The 19,647-nt window shown below is 47.7% G+C and overlaps 1 protein-coding gene across 5 annotated transcripts; it reads right to left on the reverse strand.

The window, feature by feature from the left end:
- Positions 1-256: 256 nt before the first annotated feature.
- On the reverse strand, positions 257-19,578 carry si:ch73-138n13.1 (protein PRRC2C). 5 transcript variants are annotated; one of them, XM_029163692.3, is made up of 13 exons: positions 19,313-19,567; positions 17,569-17,662; positions 14,852-16,149; positions 14,667-14,757; positions 10,892-13,873; positions 10,567-10,689; positions 3,336-3,451; positions 2,699-2,849; positions 2,437-2,596; positions 2,217-2,350; positions 1,926-2,068; positions 1,736-1,823; positions 257-1,654 (listed from the first exon to the last, which is right to left on the reverse strand). In XM_029163692.3, the coding sequence occupies exons 3-12, from the start codon at positions 16,138-16,140 to the stop codon at positions 1,748-1,750; spliced, it is 5,265 nt and encodes a 1,754-aa protein (XP_029019525.1). In that variant the 5' UTR covers positions 16,141-16,149; positions 17,569-17,662; positions 19,313-19,567; the 3' UTR covers positions 257-1,654; positions 1,736-1,747. The 5 variants fall into 5 exon arrangements, 4 of the variants coding, with proteins under 4 accessions (XP_029019525.1, XP_055367623.1, XP_055367622.1 ...); XM_055511648.1 differs by lacking the exons at positions 14,667-14,757; positions 17,569-17,662; positions 19,313-19,567 and having other exon boundaries at positions 14,852-14,990; XR_003787090.3 differs by lacking the exons at positions 257-1,654; positions 1,736-1,823; positions 1,926-2,068; positions 2,217-2,350; positions 2,437-2,596 and having other exon boundaries at positions 2,710-2,849; positions 10,795-13,873; positions 19,313-19,578.
- Positions 19,579-19,647: the final 69 nt, after the last annotated feature.

Below are 19,647 nucleotides of genomic sequence, written 5' to 3' on the forward strand. Positions count from 1 at the left end.
GCACACACAGTCACACTGAACAAGCACACAAAACTTCAGCACACCTTTCTGGCAACTTTGGTAAGTATTGATCAGCATTATGGTGGCGTGCCTTCAGTAGCTCATAGGAGGAGAGCGACTAGCAGTACGTGATTGGAACCTTTTGCACTTTGCACATTTTAACGCTCCCCTACATTAGTGGAGTTAGTCAAGTTGTCCTCCATGGTGATTTGATGTTCACGTAACCACAGCCGGACAAATCAACAGAGACCATGGCTCAAGTCAGGTACATTTTATTAAGAATTTTATATTCACTTTTGGACACACTGGCCAGCAAAACACAGTGCGATATACATCTGGACTTTCAAATTAAAAAAAGGTCAAAAGAAAGACATAAAAATAAACCCTCGAATTACATGACGAAGTAAAACATCCACATATATAACAGACCGATAATACAGGAGACAAGACGGCCAAAAAAATGGGGGCAGAGGTCAGTGCTGTAGTGCATCAAGTGACAAAGTGCTGTATAGAAACAGTGAGTGAGTGAGTTATGGTAAACATGAGCGGGAACGCTGCAGATGGACTGTAGAAGCTGCTGCAGGCAGCCTGATTTGTTTCGTAAAGTAAAGGGCAGAGTCTCAACAGGACCGTGATCACAGCGTCCCCCGGCTGCAGGAACCCCTGACCCGCTGAGTGGAGATTGTGCCTGCACGTTAGTGGGACAAGATACAAGGGGAAAGTGCACAATCATTGTGTATCTTATTATGGATGCTGGCGGCTATACTCATTCAACCTATTGAAAGTCGGGAAGACAGTCTTATTATTGTTTTCATAAAACACTTGTGCTGAGTAGGAGTGTGCATGATTGACCGATGCAAAGTTTAAATATAGAGCCCCCGACGATTTACCAAAAACACAAACACATTTAGACACAGGCACATACAGTATAGTATGCTGTAACTGTGAGACCGCTGGCGGTGGAGCCTCTACTCTACTGATGCATCATAAAGTTTTCAAAACTGTCTCTGCCCTTTTTGAATCACAGGTTAATACAAATATAACATCTCTTGATTGCAACTACTAACATCATATAGAGTCCACTGTCAGTCAAGTCAGTGGTTATTTGTTCTCCACATTCAAACATCATTAGTGTCTGAAACACCATCCTATGGCATTGACCCCCATGATGACCTCCGCACACATACACAGTGACACAGGGAAACCAAATACAAACATTTTGCAGAGGATTGCTTGGATTGTCCTCCAGCAGGCGACTAATCCCACTAGTTCACCATGTCCTGAAATGCAGCTTGACAGGAAATAAACACCAAAAGCTGCCATTTGCCTTTTCCTCCCCTCTACGTCCTCTGGTCCCCATTAAAGTGTTCGTGTGAAGTCCCTCCTGGTGCAGGAGAGCTCCAACAGGTTCAAGCATGAAATGAATAAAGCAGAGCAGCCTGATGATTTTTTTTTCCTGGTGGCTTGTTCTCTTTTTCCATGAGACAGAGACTGTCCACATAAAAGGCACCATGCACTTTAAATCGACCCAGATGGGTAGAAGGAAATAAAAAATAAAAGAATATCCATCAGCAGCTGTAGATTGACCTCTCTTCACGCTCTGGGTCAAACATTAAGGCTTCTGTTTCATTCAGATTCATCCTTTTAAGGCAATCTTGAGTGAATGAGAAAGAGAAAGATGATATGAAGAACATACAATCAAAGAGTGATACAACATTCAAAACCGCTTTCTCACCTTGTTATTAACCTAGCTTTCACTTTCATATTGACTCAAGCGCTTCTTGGACTTCAGCTCTTTCAGCCACTGGGGTGAGTCCTCCTCACTGCACACATGAATAGAGTTGAAGGTTAATACAGATACCAAATAATAAATGCACAAATGACTTCTGCAGCGAAGGCATCTTCTTCACACTGGTGTCTCTTACCCACTCTCTTTCCCACCGGGTGTGGGCAGTACACGAGCTGCCCGGGGAAGGAAGGGTGACTTGGGCGAGCGAGAGGGCTGGGAGGGAGAGGGAGTAGATCCATCGGTTTGAGTATCGGAGTCGCCCCTCTTCCTCAGCTGGGCCTGGCACAGGTGTGAAACAAATAAATTATGTTTTAGACGAGCACATCCAGATGAGCTCACAGTAAAAACACAGAGAGAACACATGCAATAAAGAGAGGCCAAAATGGAGTATACTGCTGTAGACTGTCTCAGCTCATTTAAAGCTCACCTTTAATGCTGAAGGGTCCACGCCGGGGAACAGGGCGACCCTCTGTGGCTGAGAGGCAACAGCAGCGCCGACGTCAGCATCTTTGTTCTGCTCTTCAGAATCCGAATCATCATTTTTACTCTCGACCTTTGCCTCTGTCACAGCAAGAACACAAAGTATAGTCACATATGGCTGGAGCGTAATCAGCACGGGGAGCTGGAGCTGGAGGACGAGCGCCAACCTGTGGAGTCCCGGTAAAGCCAGTCGTCCCCGGATCCTCCCTCTCCCGCCAGCGCAGCGCTCTGACGGGCAGCCCTGGAGGGACGCGTGCGTGGGGCCCGTTTCTTCGCCAGCTGGGCTCTCGTGCGGAGGACGCTGTTGTCTAACAGTGTGCTGGGAGCCTGGACATTAAGTGATGACATCCAGTATTACGGACGAGTTGACGGCACGTGAGGATATATGCAATCTAAGGAATTAAGTACTTGTCAAATCAGTTGACTTACATCAGGGAAGGACAGCGGCTGGTTGGCGGGCGAGGGAAGGAGGCCGTCCAGAGTGTCGGTCTCAGACTGCGAGCCACGCTCTCCTGAGGAAGGGGGCTTCCTGGGGGAAGGGCTGAGGTTGCTGTCTGAAGTAGGCGTGGCAGGCGTGAGGCTAAAAGAAGTTGAAAATGTTAAGAGAAAACAGGACACAAACAGAGTGTGTGTCATGTCACATCTAGGGTTGCTCTGATAAAGATGACACCTCAAGCAGCAAAACTCTCCTGGTGTCATTTTGCCAATAAACAAAAGCAGTTCCCTTTAACCTACAAGAAAAAAGGTTGTGAACATTATAGCTATTACAGAACTCACCACAGGAGGTCAGCAGCTTGCAACGTTGCTACCACCGTTTCAAACATTGTGTTGGAGGTTGATTTTATAATCCATAAATAACTTATCTTTAAAAGTATTTGAATGAGCACAGTGTTGGTCAAAAAGATCCTTAATTTAAATATTAATAATAATTGCAGTTTTCCAAATCACTGACTGCTTATACATACTCTCATCTTTGCTCATTCAGCCATTTAAGTAAAAGAAATAAAATAAAAAATGAAATACATGAAACACACTAAAATGAGGAGCAACTGTGACTGCTGTTTACCTGTCGTCAGTGCGCAGTCCCGTCTCCCAGGTCCCGTACTGACTGTCGGTGTCATGGACTGGAGTTTCAGAGCCTTTTCCCTCCTTCTCATCTTTGTCACTTTGCTTTTCCTGCACCTGGAGGGGGGAGGGAGACGGTTAATGTAGGAATCAAACCGGGTTAGGTTATGTAACAGCCCGGAGAGACACGCACAGAAGCTGCAGATGGCTTCTGCAGCTTAGGTTTGCTGTGATGATGTGTGAACAGCCCATTTATACATTTATTGTAAAATGATCTGAACAATAAACACATTATTATAAATAATACACTACAGCTGGCTGATTTGTCATTACTCTTACTGAGGAGCCAGCACGGCTGCTAATGGAGCTGCATCCTGTCGGGCCTAAGCCGTCTGCAGTGGTGAGATGCATAATGAAAGGTGAAGGGATGAGTTAATGGAGACCGGACCAAAGTGGGGACAAAGGCTGAGATAAGTGGGTGGGTGATTGAGTGTGTGTTTGCCGTCTACTGAACCATGCCTCTTTTAATGAGGCCGCTACAGAGGACACACTGTCTCAAAACCACACAGAGCTCACAGAGGCACGCCTGTGCATGAACTGATAACCCTGGCCTATATAAAAAAAATCCCTCTGTCCTCAGATGCAGGGGGTGGACGGAGAAATGCGATACGCCTGGTGCTGTAACAGCCCGGGTTCCTCGACAGTGAGAGCCTCACACCAGGGAGGTTTATTTGAGCAGCAACAAAGGCCGCAGGGCAACAAGACAGCGGAGGGGTGTGACTGAGAAAGTTTGACGGAGGGATCGTGATGCAGCCGGAGAGGGAGAAAAGGAACCGTGGTGCAGGACGTCATTAATCAGCGAAGCCCTTCCTGACGGAAAAGAAAAGCAGCGTACGGTGAGGCGGCGCTCCGTGGAGCCGAGCCAGCTCCTCCTGACAAGTTCAGCCTTTTGTCGGGAATTTACCCGATTCACACGTCCCAAGTTGAAATGACAGCATCACAGCACGGGACCACAAATCCTACACCGCAGTCTGCTAGAAGCATCCTCAGACTGATCACCGTAGAGGTTTAAAACAGGGCGACACTGAGCGACCTACGAAACAGCACCATTCTTGGCTGGGTTCGTATTTCTCTGTCCTACCTGTTGATCTGCTCTGCTGTCACAATGCCAGAAACAAATCAGGCCGGGATCATAAAATGGCAGCCATAAAACCTTCTACCCTATGTGTGATTGTTACTCAACACACCCAGAACACACCCTCATCGGAGCACTGCCTGTGCTGGAACATGTTCAAGGGAGGCCTCAGAATACATCACCCTAAAAACTTGTAGTTGAGATGTGAGACTATTTATTATTCACTGAAATGTGAACTCTTCACAATAGCTCTACAGTCTGTCCGCAGGTTGTACCTATCTACTACAGAGCAAAAACGTTGAGAGCATGGTCATTGGAAGTAGCCAACAGGACTAGCAGCAAGGATTTATAGCTGTCAGGAGGAAGGCTTTTCTTTAATAACATTAGCAATAGCCAGCTTCCTCTAGACAGGAAGGGTGTGTCTGGGGAAACAGCGTAACAAAGAGCGGATGAATGGAAGGATAGAGAGGAGAAAGAGCTGATCACTAAACCGAGTTAAGTGACAATCTGCCGACGAAGGGGCTGGAACAAGGTTGTGGAAACATGTTCTTGATAACGCTGCTGCCTGGAAAAGTGTGGAAAACTGGTTGGAGTCTGACTGGGTCTGAGTGAGAAACGCAGAGAGCAGGAATCAACGGTGTTTCACCAATGACAAAACAACTGCTCTCTTGATCGTGTGTCAACAGACGGGCACAGTGGCTGCACGTCAGAGGGCCGGCATTAAGATGGGCTCTACACAGAGGGAACAATGCTGGGGCATGCTTTGCTTGCATGAGTGGTGCCTGTCCAGCAAGGGACCGAGGGAAAGAATGCAAGAAGCTGACTTGGCTTAAGGCTTTAACTCAAACAGCGCCGACCCTGACTTAAAGGTTCAGAGCCCGTGGTTTGTTTTCTTGGTCCCTGCGTGACATCATGACTGTTAAGATCCTAATCTACAGATGCACGTTTTCGCTCAAGGCCGAGTGCTGAACTCTGAAGGTTGCTTGAACAGGAGCTGCAAAGCGGTAAGTGCATGTCTACAAGCAGCTACAAGTAGCTCTGCTGTTCAGGTGATGTCATCTGAAGAAGCAGGTCGACCAGGACTACCAGCGCTTCAGTGCAAGACGGCACAGGACGCCAGCTGAAGCAGGGGAAGGCAGCGTTGAGGTGGTGTGATGTCTACAAAACCCCATCAACTCATCTGGCAGTGGTTGAGATAAAGTTGTGAAGTGAATTTCACTTATTTCCATTATTATTAAATATTAAATAAGTCGCTATGCTTGTTTCCAGCATTGGCACACAATCACTTGCGGCACCAGGTGGGCAACATCAAAATATTGTCGACATGAACAGTTGTCAGTTTATATTTACACAACATTCGATATGACACAAGTGTCAGATGTGAAACCCGTCATCTTGCAGAGACATTTGAGATTATGAGCTATCGCATGTCAATGTCCGTCCGCATTCCTGCAGAGCCCCATTATCTGCTCTGAAGACAGCTGGAGCCGTTCAAAGACGCACACGAGCGAGACGGGACAGACGCTTCCGATACGAAGGTGAAGGTGCTTTTGAATGTTCTCCGTGCTCCGTGGTGACACTGCCTCATCCTACTGCAGCCCCCGACCCCTTACCTCCACAAGCAGCTCTCACTGAACACGGTCACACGTCATCACGGCCGACAGCCGCGAGTGACCAACACCATGAAAACGCTGCTTATCTTTTGGAGTTCTGACTCATGAGGTGCTTTCACAGCAGTTCAGCAAACAGGTGTCGCCTAAAGATAGGAGCGACTTCACCGCAATTCATTCAAGTCCCTAAATGCACGTCCAAATCTGTCCTTCACATGAAGCAAACACTGGGTTAGAGGTCAAGGAATTAGGATAGTGCCCTTGTCAAGCCTTTGTGTTTCTATTTTTAAACTACTTTCTATTAGGAATCAGCCCTTTAGTGGCGTCAGAACCTGGTATATTATGATATATAAAGCAACTATTATCTACCTATTAACAGTTGACGTGTGAATGGCCTGAAAAACCAGTGCAACAACGGCTTTGCTAAACAAAGAGAACCAATCTTTACATTGTACCAGCGACATAGTGAAGTGGAGAGTAGCTTAACAAGGCAGATGGAGAAGTTCTTGACATGTTTGGCTGGAGCCCAAATAGTTGGTGAGGGAGCAGCTGTTAACACTGCTGCAAAATCCCTTGAATTTTTCTCTCCGCCAGATGTTTGGGACGCCACTGGGCCCGCCGTAAATACATGCTCTACCGATAATTACTCTTTGCGACCGGGTGTCGGCAATAAAAGCGGCGGTGCGATGTTGGGACGCGGTGTGTTTGCAAGCTTACAGCAGTAGGCGTGCTGGGCCCGGCGCGCCTGCGCAGGGACAGGCGCTGCTGGCTGCGCAGCGAGAACCTGCGGATGGACTCCCTGCTGCGCGACGCCAGCGAGCGCAGCGAGCTGGTCCGCTTGAAGTCGCCGGCCTCCTCCTCCGCCCGGCCCCCCCTCTCCACCGAGCCGGACAGGAAGCTGAGCGCCCCGTGGAGGGAGCGGCGCACGTTGCCCACCCAGCCGGACACCTGAGTGTGGGCCACCGACAGCTTGTCTCCCAGATACTCCATCGCCGCCCGCTGCGGGCGACGCTCGCTGCGTCAGAAGAGCCTGTGGACGGGGCTGGGACTCGGGTCGGCGCGGGGGCCGGGGGTCATCGGCGGGTGGTCGCGCCCGAGCAGTGACGGCGTGCCGGCCGCTCGCTGAGGTGCGTCGCTGGGTCAATATTGCAGCAGAGGGGGGCGACTACGCAGCTCAGCGACTACGCAGCTCGGCGACGCTCGCGGTGTCTTCGGCTCATAGCACTGCAGTACGAGAAGAGCAGAAGAGCGTTGAGCCTCTCCTCAGCGCTGCTCCTAAACGGCCTTCCTGCCATGCAGCCGCTGGAGCTGTCAGGACTCAGCTCATCACTGTCCAGGCTCCAGGACGGTGCCCTTAAGTGAATTGCGAAGCTTTCTAATGTCTATTTCCATGCACATACAATATTCTAGGTATGATATGCCTGTAACACAATCCACGTGTGCATGAAAATGTTACATAAGACCAGCACTTAAAATTAATTATGCAGAGCACTACTTTATGAGACACTCTGAAAGACTGCTGCGCTGTCTTCCAACAGGTTTCTCAGTCACGTTCCACAACTATTCAGGTACTAACGTGACAAAGCAACGGCAGAATCAGACCAACATTCAGTTAGCTTCATATTGTGTCAGTTGACCGTGCTAGCAACTAATAGTTCAACAACGCACTTCCAACCTTCCAGGTGTGAGCCTCTCTGACCTGACCTCAGCTCCACTCACAGCTGACCTGACAGCTGATGCCGATTTGGTTCTTCCAAAACAGGGCCGAGATTAAAAGTTGCCGAATCCATCCGTTCAATAGGGCTGCGTCCACATACTGTGCAATACCACGCTAGCTTCTGGAAAAAGGTTGCGAGGAGAAATGGTGCAGGACAGCTGGTGGCAAAGGAAAAGCTGCTGTAGTCATTCGTATTCCACAAGGAGGACCAGAACAGAAGCAGAGTTCTGTGGTGAGGAGTCCAAATCCAGAGGAGAAAGGAGGAACTGGGGGGAAAATGTTCCTGTCCTTGCCTTTTTCTACAGGTATGGGCAGGTAGGAGAAAATGCGTCAGCAATGCTGCTCTCTGCGCTCAGTGCTAGGACTCACCGTCAAGGAGAAACTGGGTGGAGAGAGGGGAGTGAGGAGCAGAGTAGGGGAGAGCGAGAGAGAGAGAGAGAATGGGAGGTCCCTGATTCAGAGCGGGAGGGGAGAGGAGAGGAGAAGGAGATATACGTTCTGCGGTGCTCTGTCAGTACACCCTGATCCAGTTGCAGGGCAAAACACAAAGTGTCACAGACCGAGAAGCTGATGGACACAAAATATTAGGTAGCATGTCTATTCAAAACAGAGATGGAAAATGCAAAGGACAGGGCAATTTACTCAGAAGAGAATGAGGTCACGTTGAAAAGACTGAAAGGACAGGTGTGGCCCCACCAGTCAAATCAACCAGACTGGCAGACCAGTACAAACTACAGCAAGAATCACACCGCTTCAAATGTCACACCAGTCAGACTCAGGCACAAGTACAGATGCTTTAAACCGGCTGATTCAGGCCACTATCACAGGCAGGCCTGTCGTAAATAAAGCCACAGTGGGCGAGTGAGTGACTGAGGATTAACCCAAGAGCAAACGGAGCCGGCCGGAGGGGCTCGTAAGGGCTGGATCCCTGTCCACACGTGCCCCCTACAGGTAAATCTGATTAGGCTTTCTTTGAAGTGTTGAGTTCAGAGCAAGTGTGCCAAGAAAGTTATTCAGCCTTAATATGTTTGATCCTATTAAATGTACAAATTCCTTTTCTACAGATTTCCGTCACTTCACTCGAAGAACAGACAGAGTCATCCGAGGTATAACGTGATACAAGAGGCACTAATAGCAGCCAGTGGAAGTGACTTCACTTCCCCTCTCCAGACCTCATCAGCAGCCTCAGACAAAAGCCCTAGCAAGCACACCACACGTTATGATGACACAGCAAGTCCAGAACCCAGACAGATCGTATTGTAGAACCTACTGTACACTTAGAGGATGTATTTAACATTTAACAGTATGAAGCCTGAGGTGCCACTTACCCAGAGGCAGTCCGGCGTCAAGCAGCACGACAACATGTACAACACAGCTCTGAGGCCAGTTCCCATCTCTGCTCTGTCCCACTCACCACAATCAAACTCTCTGACCGATGACTCACTACACAGCTATTATCTCATCTATACCAGTACTGTATGTACGCATACAATAAGCATCATTAAATGAATCATTTCTGGCACTAAAACCTTTATAACATCTGTCTTAGCACATATCATGAATCACAGGTTTTAAAGGTGTTAATACTTTATTCTGTGTTTGCTACTAGACTGGTTTTCTGATATCTAAGTGATCATGATACCAGTTGGTTAAAAACTTTAATTATGGGTCTAGTGTCTTTGCTATTTGACAGCGCCATCTGTATGTTAGGTTGAAATCAATCCAGGAAATGCTGAGTGTGAGAACTTTAAATACATTCACTGATAGAATGCTGTTAAATGAATTAGACCAAAGAGAGGAATAAAACTAACATTTCTGTATTTTTTACCATCTGAATAATTTGAGACAAAATGTTTAATTCCAGCAGACCATCTCATGTGCAGCTCTAAAAACACGTGAATCCTTGTGCTGACCTGCTGAACGTTCCACATTCTTGCCCTGAAGCAGTTTCAATGAACAGATGACTGCAACTCAGCTATTTCTGAATTTTAAAAGACCCAAGAACCAATTTCTGCAATACACCACACGGCCACTAGAGGTCAGTGGTGACATCAGCACAAACTACTACCTTGATTTGAACTCTGTCATTGTTCTTTGCAGCTATGAGGCAGATCCTGCGGTTTGTTGGGGTAGGCTTTGAACCGGTGGCCTGCAAGTCAGGCTCAGGGACAAAGGGACAACTGAAACCAGCCCTTCCTCCCAGATAACAATGGATATGACTGAATCCACACCATCTAAACATGACATGAAAAAACATTTTTGATCATTTTTAAATACGTCTAAATGTAACTGCTTGGTAAACGTTCAGAATGACAGGTGTAACGGAGAAGCCCAGAGGGCCACAGTCACACATACGCATAAGATAATGTGTCTGCATGGTGCGGGACACTTGATCATTACGCGCCATTTCACTTGTCAGCGTTCTTCAAGCTTCGCTGACAGGCGTCTAACGCATACATGTCCCCACTGCTCATTTAAGAGCCACTCGGCCCATCCTGAATTACAGGTCTGAGGAGCTATTTCTCTAAAAAGCGACGTGCGAAGGGTGGAGCTAATGCCACGAGTTCATGCTATTAGCGTTAGTCACGCGACCTTTTACGGCCCGAGTCCCGTGCCAACGTCGAGTTGACCGACTGCTTGGGCCGCGTGCCACAGAGCCGAGATGAGGGCCGCGTAACATCGGCGATGGGGGGGGGGCATGCGGCCAACCACGGAGCGACTGAGTTACGGCGTCTCCGGGGCACAGATCTAGCGCCGCTGTCCGACTCACCCAGCTGTGGCGGTCCTGCTCTCTGTGAGCGCTGCGGCTCCGGATCCTGGGCAGGTTTCCCTCCGAGGCGCTGGTCGATGGAGCCGACCGGCGACACATGCTGCGAGACCGCATCCTTGAATCCTGACGACGGGGGGGGAGCAATACCAAGTATTAGCACAGCAAAATCTGATTATCATTTATTGTGCAGAAAGATCCGTTCACCTTCTAACATCCATTTATCATTACCAAAAAATCCTGTTTCCACTGCAGACTGTAGCTGACCAGGGTCTGCTCTGTGAATGCAGTCTTCTCCAGACACACGCAGGGATGACTCATCACTCACCTGAGACCCCTGCGATCTCCTGGGTTTCGGAACCTCTGCCCTGCTGTCCTGGCGTTGCGGCTCTTTCGGGAGCCAGGTCATTTCGGCCGCGAGGCTGCTGGAGGCCCCCGCTGACGGGGGGCTGCCGGTCTTGGTCGGACAGAGGGGGTCAAAGAGGAGCAGCTCATCTGGCACAGCCGGCCGCCGCTGAGGAGCGGGCTGCAGCTCCTCCTGCCTGAGGAGGAGCTGCTCAGGGCCCACTCTGCTGGCGGGCTTTCTGGGCTCGGCCGTGGGTCTGTCCACGGACAACTCATTCGACCACAGCTGCCACGGGTCCTGGGGGGGGGTCCATATGGGGCTTGAGAAACCGCCCGAGGTCGGTGGTGGCACCTTCCAGCTAACGTCTCTCTCGGGCGTGTGCTGTGATTTGCTTCCCAAGGCGGAGTCCACGCTCTGAACGTTAGAAAGGGCAAACGGGTCTTTACTGGGAGGGAGCTGGGTTTGTGATGGGAAGGAGTCTATGTCGAGGATGGCAGGTTTGTAGGGCTCGTCGGCTCTGGGAGAAGGCTCCTTCCATCGGGTTGACGGGTCGCTGCGCTGAGGAGCAGCCTGGGGCTCGTTTCGGAGCGGAGCGTCTGGATCCATAACTTTAGGCCTCAGAGGCGACGACTCCGACCTCCTCTCCTGCTTCTCCCTCATGCGCCTCCTCTCTGCCTCCTGCTGCTTGGCAACCTGCCTCAGTTTCTCCGCCTCCTCCCTCAATCTGCGCTCAAGCTCCTCTGCCTGTCTTTGCTTTTCAAACTCTAAAAGCCTTCTTCTCTCCATTGCCTCCAACTCCTTCCTCTGTCTTTCCTTCTCTAGCTCCTCTTGTCTCAGCCTCTGATTTTCCAACGCCTGCCTCTCGATATCCAGCTGCCTCTGTCTGTCCCTTTCCAAAGCCTTCTGTCGCTGCCTCTCCAGCTCCAGCTCCTTCTGACGTTCCTTCTCCATCTCCACTTGTCTCTCCTTTTCTTTCTCAATCTCTCTCAGTCTTAACATTTCCTGTTCCAGCGCTGCCTGTTTTAGCTTTTCTGCCCTTTCTCTCTCGAGCTTCTCCCGTTCTCTCTGCTCCAGCTCCATGGCCTGCTGCCGCTCCTTTTCCTTCTGCTTCTGCATTTCGAACTCCAAGCGTTGCTGTCTCTCCAACTCCTTCCTCTCTCTTTCCTTCTCTAGTTCCTCTTGTCTCAGCCTCTGATTTTCCAACTCCTGCCTCTCGATATCCAGCTGCCTCTGTCTTTCCCTTTCCAAAGCCTTCTGTCGCTGCCTCTCCAGTTCTCGCTGCCTCTCCAGCTCCAGCTCCTTCTGACGTTCCTTCTCCATCTCCATTTGTCTCTCCTTTTCTTTCTCAATCTCTCTCAGTCTTAACATTTCCTGTTCCAGCGCTGCCTGTTTTAGCTTTTCTGCCCTTTCTCTCTCGAGTTTCTCTCGTTGCACCTGCTGCTCCAGCTCCATGGCCTGCTGCCGCTCCTTTTCCTTCTGCTTCTGTTTTTCGAACTCCAACTGCCTCTCCAACTCCTTCCTCTGTCTTTCCCTTTCCAGATCCCTCTGTCTCTGTCTCTCCAGTTCTCGCTGCACCTGCTGCTCCAGCTCCATGGCCCGCTGCCGCTCCTTTTCCTTCTGCTTTTGTTTTTCAAACTCTAAGAGCCGCTGCCTCTCCAACTCCAGCTCCTCTCTTTTTTGTTTCTCCAGTTGGAGTTCCAGCAGGTGGTTCTGCCTGTCCAGCTCTCTCTGCCTCTCTTCCTCCCTTTGCCTTTGCCTCTCCTTTTCCTGCTTGCGTGCTTTCTCTCTCTCTTTCTGTCTTTCTCGCTCTCTCTCTTCGTCTTCTTTTCTCTCTTTCTGTCTTTGCCTTACAAATTCTCGTTGCATCTCGATCTCCTTCATTTTTGCAAATTGTGCCTGTTGCTCCAGCACAGGTTGTCTCGGCTTCTCGCTTTCAAGCTCCTTCATTTTAGCCTCAATGTTCTTCTCAACTTCCATCATTTCTTCTGCAGTCTGTCCATCTGACGGCGATCTAATTTCCTTGTGTGACATGCGACTCCTCATCACCGAGTCCTCAACTTGATCTTGAGATGCAAATGTTTTTCCAAGAGCTTCATCTAATGACGGATTCCTCCTCACTGAAAGAATCTTTCCTTGAGAGCTGCCAAGAAGCGAGCTCATAGGGTCAAATGGTGAAATCCCGCCTCCTTTGGTGGCTCCTGAATCTACAGGAGAAACGTTGTCCTGTATTTGTGCTGTCAAAGCAAAATAGGTTGCTTTGGGTTTTGGCTGCTCTTCTGTGTGTCTTTTCAAACGTTTAGTTTCTCCCAGCACCTCCTCCTTCTCGGCCTCTTTCGGCTTGTCTCTGTCCTTATTTACGTTCTCTTCTTGTAGTGTCTCTTTGCTCATACCTGCATGCGTGTCAAAACTTGTAGTGGTCCATTTGTGCAACGCTCCGACTCTTAGATATCGTGGATGCGGTTCTGGTGTGGCAGCCAATGCTGGGTCTCTGTATCCTGAAGCAGTCATTTCATTTCTGCTCCCCTCTGAGCGCCTGGAGCGCAGTGTCATGGCTTTGTCCTCCCACTGAGCTGCTGGGATGTTCTCGCTTACTGCCTCGCTCACAACTGCCTGCACTGAGTCAAAGGCATGTACCACGCACAGAGGACCGGATGGAGCGGCAGGTTCCTTATAGGTGGCGGTGAGTAGAGTTCCATCATCCTCGCTGCTTTTTCTTTTAAACGATGAGCTGCTGAGAAAATCCTTCTTCGCGGGTTTAGCGTCGTCCACCACAAGCACGCTGTGCCTCTCCACAACATTTTCAAACAGAGATGCTCTGACTGTCTGGAGTTCAGCGGCTGGACCACTTTCCTCAGGAGTAAACGTCCGCATTGATTCAGGTGTTGAGGCCCACTTCAGCTGCTCTCGGGAGTCCGTTAAATCCATGATCCACTGATCGCTGTGAGATGCTGGTGAAGCTTCAGTCTGGGAAAATGAAGATTGTTATGCGTTAACAGTAAGCTTGCGAAATGTTCTAGAATTCTTCATTAAAATTTAAAAATAATAAATGCGTAGGAAATATATAAAACTAAACCAAAGCAAATTGACTTGACAACAGGAGAACACAGTGCACACAAAGATGAGTTCAAGCGGTCGAGTGGACAACTGTCAGCGTAGAAACGTTATCCGCTCGTTCTGAGGTTCTAACTGTGGGTGTGGTGCCAAGGTGGTAATCAAAGCCTCTCTGTGTTGATCTTTTTTCCGTGAGCTCCTCTTTGCGTTTGTCATAACTGGCTGACACCCAGCGTGATTAACCTGCTAGCTGGCTTAGGTTTCATTGCTTTACACATCTGTGGAACCTGACAATGATTTTTTGCTTCAGTGCCTCATTTCTTTAAGGGAAAAGTCCCTATGAACTCTCACAGACAGAGGCCAGAAGGAAATTTAAGCTCTTCCTTTCATGAAAGGGTTATTTTACAACAGTCTTCTACTCATTTATTCATTTAGCTTATCAAATTCCATCTATTTCACATTGACATTGCTGATTCTGAAATATAAATATGCCCATTTTTTTCTGTTATTTGTAATAAATATTTAGGATTTTATTTTGGAATGACATGACAGGAAACACAATGAAACACAACTCTGTTTAGAGATCGCATGCGAAGCCATTTCCATCTCTAGCTATAAAACAATCACTGTTGTTCTCATTTTGCCTGCTAAACACAGACTGGGCCCGACAGAAACCAGATCCTATGGAGCTTTGTCCCTCTCTTACCATCCACTGAGGATCTTTGCTGATCTCATGGCGGTCTATTGCCTCACTGAGGGAGGTACTGCCAAGGTCTGGTGACCGCTCAGTTGAAAACCTGACGAACATAAAGGACACCAGACAAAAGCCATGCATGACAATGGAAGTCGTGGACAAACACAAATAGTGGAGACATTAAGAGCAGCTCTTACCTTTTAGTTAGGTCTAAGGGCAAGGGGCGGGGCTTCAGCGCTGGTTTCATTATGGGACTCGGAGTTGGTAATACATCCTCTGTCAGCTGCTTTATGAGCCGTTTAACACCTACTGGTGGTTCGGGTTCAGGGGCCACCTGGACTGGAGAGTTGAGGTCCGACCCTTGGCCTGCGGCACCTGCTGAAGGACAGGAGGACGAATCGAGGAGGAGACTGATGCGGGATTTGATGCTGCCTCCATGCTTGTTCTCAGTGTCTTTCACCGTCGTTTTTCCTGTGTTTATATCACTTTGGTCAGCAGGGGTGAAGGAGTTAGATGCATCATCAGGACATGTTTTTGTCTCAGACAGGGTCTCCTCCTCTGGAGCGTCCTCTTTGGCGTTTGCCTTAGGAGATTTACGGTGCAGTGAAAGACCAATAGACTCAAACTTGGATGTGAGATCAGCCGAAAGCGGTCGCCTCCCACCCCTGCGAGGAGCAGGAACTGGTGTCTCAGTCTTGCTTGGATTATCGAGAAAAAGGGCTGACACAGGTCTGGGTCGAGAGGTTCTGGTTTGAGGTCGCAGTGGCACGGAGGCAACAGCTTTTTCCTTTTCTTCCTCCTCCTCCTGGCCTACCTGATTGAGAGAACCCATGGACTTGGCTCTGGTCATGGGGGCCCCACCGTTGCCTGTCCCCCTGACCTTCTCATCTTCCCTTTTAGTGGTTCTAGGCCACTCTGCCACAGGAAATTTTTTAAGACTCTTAGAGTAGGCCAAGCTTCTTGGACCAGTGTTTTTCCTTATTGCTGGTACAGGAGGAGTTGGTTTACTGAGCTCTTCAGCATCCAAAATAGTGACAGGTTTAAAAGGCTGGACTGCTGGTTTAATTGTTTGGCCAGTGTTCCAGTTATTTGATGTTTTAAAGGTGGTAGGGGCAGGACGATTGGGGTTGGTTGACACCAGTTTAGGCTTTCCAGTGGGGACTGGTTGCTGTGGTTTTGAACTGCCTGGAAACTCTAGTCTGGATCCCGCAGGGCGAGTGGACTCTGGTCGAGGCTTGGGCTGGGGCTTAGGAGCAAGAATGGGCTTAATAGTGGGGTTTTTTTCCACAGCAAAAGGTTTGGGAGTGAGTCGCGGCTTGGGGCCTGGTGCAGGTTTGCTGGGTTCTGGAGTGATGATATGGGATTGAGTGATCTGGGGAGTCTCGACCGTCTTGTTGCTGGAGTCGGTCAGGGGACTGAGGTGAAGTCGTCCTCCCGCCACAGGCCTCCCTACCTCCCCAGTCTGAACCTCCACCTGAGCAGCCATGGTCTTCAACTGCACAAAAAGATATTTAATAGCTATTTATACACAGTACTCCTTATTCTATCGCCACATTACATTGGACTTTGCCTTGGGTGTGCCTTACACTGCACTGTGAGATGACTGATATTTACCGTGTGTGTAACCATGTTGATAATAAATGTTTTACCATCTGAACGGAAATTGATGGGACAGAAAGTCCTGCCCTCAAGAATCTCTGACTTTGTGAAACTGTCAATAATACATACTAAGTGCTGAATGCTACTCAGCTGCTTAAGTGTCAGCGTCCTGTAATCTGTCCTCGCTGCTTTACACTTTGAGTCATTGGGAGAATAGAGCTGTTGTATTAGTAACATCTGTTAGTTTTCAGGATTTTTGTAAAAAAGGCTGTTTTTTTTCCATTGTTATTTACATTTTTCTGACTACAAAGCTGTGTATTAATGAAGCACACTGATCTATGTTTATTAGATGTTAAATAACATTTACGTTTACATTAAATTACACATGTTCTATTTCTCTGCAGACATTGTGACTCGGAACAGTGAAAGCACAGGTGAGCTGAAGCTAATAATACTGAATGGCATGCAGTAACTACTTGTGCTTTATCGGTAATAAAATGCCAGAACCACAGCTTCAGCCCTGCTTCATCCGCTGTGTGGGTTGTGAGCTCAAGTTTCAATACTTTTTCCTCACAGCAATTTACATTTTATTTTTACATACAATACATTTGTTTGGCTACATACTTTCTATATTCTTTTAGGGTTTATTTTAATGTCATTTGCACTACAAACAACTAGTACAGCATATTCTAGGTAACATTGAGCGAAACACTGCTTAGCATTTTTATCATGTCATACATTTTGTTCTAGTGTGTTTTGAAAAATATTATTGCTGCCTGAAGTCTGTTTAATTGACATTGGGTTATTATGTGCTATAATTTACCTTTGAGCATTTTTTGTCACGGTTAATTGTAATTGGTTGAAAATACCTTTTGTGCATTACTAAGCTGAATTATATGTAAGTCAGTGATGACTACTGAACGCCTGATCCTAAGACACGGGAGAGCTACTGATCAACTGTCACCATTTTAGTCAGGGCGAGACAGTGAATACAGGATTCCACTGTAAACTCACACCAGGTTCCCATTGAAGACTGAACTCCTCCTCTAATGAACTTCCATATGTTTATTTCACAACCTGACTTCTCAGTCAAAAGGAGCAGACTCTTTGGTCTTTGGACACTCTGACAATAATCACACTCATTAGATGTTTCTTTAATGAGTATAAAGACTAAAAGAAATCACTTTCCATGCAGTTCAGAGGCTCCTTTATTGCAACTGATAATGATTTCCACATGTTCCTGTGTTGTGTCATAGCGCTTTTAGACAAATGACATGCTGGAAGAAACCCCTGTAAAAACGCCAGCATATCTTACCTGACCAGTCGTCAACCGTCTGCTGTGGAGCTCTGGCTACTGTTCGAATCAAGCAGCAGAGTCATATCCCTTGGGAGGAAGGAGCTGAAGGAGTCTGGACAAAGAGAAATGTGCTCTGTGTTAACAAAGCATATAAACGTTTCCCTCTTGAAAGCTGGGGTAGGAAAATCACAGCAGCGTTGCTATAGGGTTGTTCAAAGGTGTCTCACGCCTCCATAAAGAAGCGCATAGACGATTATGTTTACAGGAACATGAGTCAACATAGTCACACCCATAGATCTGCTCTAATGACATAGGTCCAGACATAAAAGAACAACAAAATACAAAATCATTATTAACTAAATGATTTTTTGGTTGATTTATGCTGTTGTTCTGTCTGCATTATGTCTCTGATTGCTGGTTACCTGCCATAACCCACTCACAACGTCCGATATCCATTCAAATCTGATTTATTGGTGCTGGAGCTATAAACACGAATATGAATGCACTACTGCCGTTTTGTGTCTCACCACATTTCTTCTTTCTGTGCATCTTGTTTGGTAAACAAACTGATGATAAGCTAAAAGAATAACTCCTTCGTTGTCAGTTAAATGGATTCAGTCCTTGCATTTATGGCACAAATATGAAAAGGAAAAGAAACAAAAGCCGACTGAAAGAATATTGACTCGAGTTCTGCAGCCATGAGCTTAAAAACCTGAACTTCAGAAGTTAACAGGAAAAGCCTTTGCTAAGATGGAATGCTAAACATTCGCCGAGATGGTGGGTCCAACATCAGAGGGGGGGATTAGGACACTCTTATACAACATCAGACATACCAGTATCTCACACAGCCTAGCAAAACACATACATGTGTTGAATACGCAAAACAACTGGCTTTTAAGCAGGAAAAGTGTGACATGCGTCTGCGATTCCCATCAGGAAGTGCAGGACAAAGGCAAAGCCAGCATAAAGTCTGCGGTGTTGTGACTCAGTGATATGAGCAAAAAATCATGTCAATAGCCTGGTTGGGCCAGTTTTACAGCGTAAACCGCGGAACAAGGACAACACACAACTTAAATAACAAAAAGAGCAGCTATTTTAACTAAGTGTACAACAAATCTGTAAACTACACTCCACCATGCTTAACGTTAACGAGGTCCTCTCCACTGCTCTGATCTGTTCTCTGTGAAGCTGGACCAGTGGGTGACTCACTGGTATTAATCAGGACCCAGTATGAGGAGGTAACATCAAAGTACAACAATAAAAACATTTATTTGAATTATGTTTCCGAAAACACACACAAGAACATCGGCGAGATGTCGATTGGGAAGAAAGACATAATAAGTTTATTATATAATAAGTCTAAATTATTCTGTAGCAAAGACCAATTCACATTATTAGTGTTTTTCTAAAACGACCATTGTGATTAAATTCGTCTCCCACTGTGGAGACTGCTCAGCTCAGACACCACGTATCGCAGACGGCACATCGGTCCAATTTAGCAAAACACAGAGTTGGCCTGCTCGCAAACAGATCACCCAATGCATCAGAACTATGCGCAAGTTCTACCCGAGCCTGGCCCATTCACGGCAAATGCGAAGTTCAACCAATCTCCAAACCGCAGAGACTTTAGATAAGATGAGAGCGCAACAGCTTGCTGGCTAGCAACCGCAAGCTAACGAGTGAAGGAGCTGGACTCCAAAATGGAAACACTGACCGAACCTGTGTTTCGCTCGCTGTTTGATCCAAACTGGAGACAACTTACCAAGATGGGAAAGTCCGTGCTGCCTCTTTGATGGTGCGAACAACTTCAAGCGCAGCGGTTTCGGTTAACTAGCAAAGCATTTACGAAGTGTGACATCTGACTTTTGCAGGGGCTAGAAGGGTAGCTAAGTTAGCAGGTTCACTTAGCTAGCCAACGGGCTGGCGGCTATCCCGTCTCAGGTTGCAAGCGTTGTTGACAGGATCGACTAGACAGCGCTGAACAAGCCGCCGGACTGGTTAGCCACTACGCTGCCGTCCAGTGATCCACCAAGACATACGCTTCCGGTTGTAACTTTCATAATAAGATTAAATAACTCATAAACGGGAACATTCAGG

Source organism: Betta splendens, chromosome 9 (genome assembly GCF_900634795.4).
Source record: "Betta splendens chromosome 9, fBetSpl5.4, whole genome shotgun sequence".
NCBI lineage: Eukaryota > Metazoa > Chordata > Actinopteri > Anabantiformes > Osphronemidae > Betta > Betta splendens.

Bases quoted from the DNA above. Each gene is read 5' to 3' on its own strand.
- si:ch73-138n13.1 (XM_029163692.3), bottom strand. From the start codon at position 16,140: ATGGCTGCTCAGGTGGAGGTTCAGACTGGGGAGGTAGGGAGGCCTGTG. The intron at 13,874-14,666 runs GTAAGAGAGGGA...TCATTTTCCCAG, and splicing joins GCAAAGATCCTCAGTGGATG to ACTGAAGCTTCACCAGCATC. The intron at 2,597-2,698 runs GTAAGTCAACTG...CTTAATGTCCAG, and splicing joins AGCCGCTGTCCTTCCCTGAT to GCTCCCAGCACACTGTTAGA.